At 44.3% G+C, this 3,995-nt stretch overlaps 1 protein-coding gene across 1 annotated transcript in view; it reads right to left on the bottom strand.

The window, feature by feature from the left end:
• LOC103810504 (dedicator of cytokinesis protein 1-like) overlaps nt 1-3,493 on the bottom strand; it is a gene marked incomplete at both ends in the record, with an annotated part of 39,241 nt that extends 35,748 nt beyond the window's left edge. The window contains one exon of the mRNA XM_009083405.1: nt 3,345-3,493. Coding sequence (XP_009081653.1) covers nt 3,345-3,493 — 149 coding nt within the window. The remainder of the gene's footprint in view (nt 1-3,344) is intronic.
• Nucleotides 3,494-3,995: the final 502 nt, after the last annotated feature.

Raw genomic sequence — 3,995 nt, forward strand, 5'->3', positions numbered from 1 at the left:
CCAAACCATCACAAGTCTGGAATTCCTCCTCCTCACGTACCATCAGGAGGTTTACACATCTGCTGGAGAAGTGGAGCCAATCTAAACCCTTGCTGAAGGGACTAATAAGGTTAGATAATTGGATTTCTGGCAGATGAGCTTAACAGCAGCCAACCATTCCCTTTGGAAGTTCCCTTTGGAAGCAATACTGGACAGTGGTAATTGGCACTTGCACAGAAAGGATATAATGAAGCACATTACACTGACCCATTAGGCATGAAAGCTTGCCCAGGTATGGTAATACTTCAACAAATTGGTTTATATCTATTTCTATCACTTAAAACACAAGAGAGACAAAAAAAATGAGCTGGGAAGCTACAGCCCAGGCAGCCACACTTTTGTTGCTGAGGAAACCATGGGTCAGGCCCTCATGGAAGCTTTTTCCAGGTGCACAAAGGGCAAGAAGGTGAGTGGGGAAAGCCAATATTTCCCAAGGGTAAATCACATCTGACTGCCTTCTGTGATGGTACTATCTGCCCCCTAGATGAAGAGCTGTGGCTCTCTCAGCCTCAACAATGTGTTTGACAGAGATTCCCACTTGTTGACATGTTGGTAAGATCTGGACCGGACAGGGAAATATGAGATGGGTGGGGAAAGTGGCTAAACTGCTGATGTCCAAGGGTTCAATGACTCTGACAGTCTGAAAGAGAGCCAACAAGAAAGGCATGGAAGAGAAAGTCCTGAACCTGGGATGGCAGAGCTGCAATCAGCAGTACAAGATGTTCTGCTGGGAAGGATGTGATGGACAGCAAGCTGCACATGAAGAAGCAGTGTGTCCCTTCAGTGGAGGTTAAATGTGTCCTAGCACCAACAAGAGGATCTAGAGCATCCACAGGATTATTCCACTTGTTGAGTGACGGCTAGAATACTGTGTCCAGCTGTGGCTCCCACAGCATAGAGAGGCTTTGACAAACTGCAGATGGTCTCATGGAGGGTCACCACGATGGGCAGAGTGCTGGAGAACATGGCCTGAAGAATGGTTGAAGGAATTGGGTTTGTTCGGCCTAGAGAAAATCCAACTCAACCCTTCCAACACCTAAAAGGTGTTTAGAGAGGAGATGGAGCTGCTCTGCTTACAAAGTGCATAGAGACAAGCCAAGCAGCAACAGGCACAAGTTGATCCAGGGAAATTCCATCAGGACATAAAAAGAAAAGTCTTAATCATAGAATCTTGGAATGGTTTGGGTTGGAAGGGACCTTAAGTTCCAACCCCCTGCCAAGGGCAGGGACATCTTTCACTATACCAGGAGTAAACACTGGAATAGGTCACCCAGAGAGGTGCTTAAACTTCCCTCACTGGAGATACTCCACCCTGAGCTTCAGATGTCCCCAGGTAACCCAATCCAAGGCCCAGTCTGGACCAGATAACTTTGAGAGGTCCCACCCAACCTAGACGTTTCTGCAATCCTCTTCTTTCTAGAAGTCTTCACTCCCCAAAGGCCAATCTGAGCCACTCAGTAAACTCCGTAACTGCATTGTCTGCAAACAATTCCCCGCTGGATGGAAATGTTCACTCCAAACCCACCGAAAAGAGGTTTACTACCTCTGCACTTGTCATATCAATGCTATGTCCATAAAGAAAGAAGCTACACTGCCACAGAAAATATAATGTTGAGTACCTACAACCCAAGACATCTCTGCATTAAGCCTGAGGCATTTTTCTTCTCAAAAGGCCAAAAGGAAAAATGGAGTGAAATATTTAAGACATTCATTTATTAAAATCACCCAACTATCCCACACAAAGCTGGTTCCCTTCTGTCAGGAAAATATAGGCCCATAAATTTAGCTATAAAGTTCCCCTCGGATTTTTCATGATCTATATAATTGTACAAATAAAAAATGACAAGCAGCCAAAGAGAGCAACTGACAGCAGAGTGGTTAAATGGCATCCCAGTGAGCATTTCAATCTGTACAGTAGCACTGGAGTCAAACATGAGACAGAATGATTATGCAGTAATTGGATGAAGCCAAAATACAGTTCACAACCTTTCCACACACCATCCAGCACAAAACAAATCAGAGCAATAAAGCTGATGCCATTTCCCCTGCTTAAGTCTCCCCACGCAGATATTCATTTACTCTGCCTACAGATTGATTAAGAGTTGGTTCTGAAGAATAGTTCACCAAGAAAAGTAAGGAAAAGGATAAGGTTTTTTCATCCAAGGAAATAAAAAGCAAACAACACATGTCAGACTTGATTGCAAAATTCACAAGGTCATATCCTGAGGTGACAGAAATCGCAGTGTGAAGAAGCTGCATTGGCTTATTCCATAACACTACTTGGCCTAACTAGTCTTAGACTCAATCCATAAGCAAAGTTTCAAGGGAATGAAGGTCAAACGAATGATGGCAGGAAAGTTTCTTTCATTCCAATAGTCTCTCAGAAGCTGATGCTCTCAGGCCAGGAAGGTGTGTGTGTTCAAGGACTTCCCTCAGCATGTTAAAATACAACAGAATAAAAATGCTACTTCAGAATTTGAGACTCTGCAGTGCCTGTGCAGCATAAAGAAGCACTGACTCTGCATAGCTTTGTGCCTCTTCCAACACTGTAAAATCATACAGTCACAGATTCATCAGGGTTGGAGGAGACCTCTATGATCATCAAGTCCAACCATTAACCTCTCACTGCTGGAACCCCTAAACCATATCCTCCAGTGCCACATCCAGACACCTCTGAAACACCTCCAGGGATGGTGACCCCACACTGTTGGCTCCCACTGAGCTGTGCCACCAGCACTGCCAAGTCCTTTGTGCCCAACACCTCTGTCCCCACTCCTCCCCCAGCCTGGAGCTGCACGAGCTGTTGTGTCCCAAGGGCAGGAGCAGCACTAAGCCTTACTGACCCTCATGCAGTTGTCCTCAAACCACTGGTAAGTCAGTCCAGATCTCCCTGCAGAGCTTTCCTACCCTCAGGCAGATCCACACTCACACCCAACTTACTGTCATCTCCAAAATGGTAATATCAAAATGATACGGTACTGGAGATGCTAAATCATGAGTTTCTTTAGCCTCAATATCACGTTTCCTTTCCAGTTTGACTCAGAAGCAAACTCCTTTTTCTGAGTCACAGTCACTCTTTCAGACATCTCTCTGTTCTCCAGGAAAGGTTTCATATACTTCATGCAAATTTCTCCTTCAATAACAATTTAAAACCAAGAGATGAAAACTCTACGGCCCCTCAGGCCTCATAGAAAATAAGTGAATCCATAATTATTCCTTAGAAAAATAACAAAAATCCTTATGTTTTGTCTCACAACAGCTAAATCCTTCTCACAAACTTTAAATATCTGTAGCTTTCAGCTTACCATCTGGAAGCTTCTGGTGGAGTGAAATTCACACTGCATCATATCGAAGAAGATAGGGATCGTGGCTTTCCGGAGCTCTGTCTCGGGGATAAGAGTCATTTCTAGGATGGGTCCCACCATTTCTGGGATGAATTTGATTTTATGCTGACCTTTAAGAGAAAAAGAAGAGTTTCAGAGTTAACAAACAGACACTGAAGGTATAAAAACTGTGTCAATTAATTCTCAGAAAGCACAACACAGGATTTTTTAATATCTGGATTGACTGAAACAATTCTAATTCTATTAGTATTGCTGTTGTTGTTGCTGCTGCTGTGCTGTTATCTGGACAGACTGAAACACTTCTTCTCCTTCTTCTTCCTATATTACGATTATTATTATGCTGTTGTTGTGCTGCTGTATAGAATCACTGAATTACCAAGGTCGGGAAAGACCTCGAAGATCATCCAGTCCAACCATTAACCTGTCACTGCTGGAACCCCTAAACTCGAAACCAGATCCTCCGGCACCACACCCAGACACCTCTGAAACACCTCCAGGGATGGTGACTCCACTGGGCAATTCCCTAACCCAGTGCCAGAACACTCTCACAGGGAAAACATTTCTCCTCACATCCAATCTGACTCTGCCCTGTCCCAGCTCAAGGCCATTCCC

The sequence above is a fragment of the Acanthisitta chloris genome, unplaced genomic scaffold (assembly GCF_000695815.1).
Source record: "Acanthisitta chloris isolate BGI_N310 unplaced genomic scaffold, ASM69581v1 scaffold4671, whole genome shotgun sequence".
NCBI lineage: Eukaryota > Metazoa > Chordata > Aves > Passeriformes > Acanthisittidae > Acanthisitta > Acanthisitta chloris.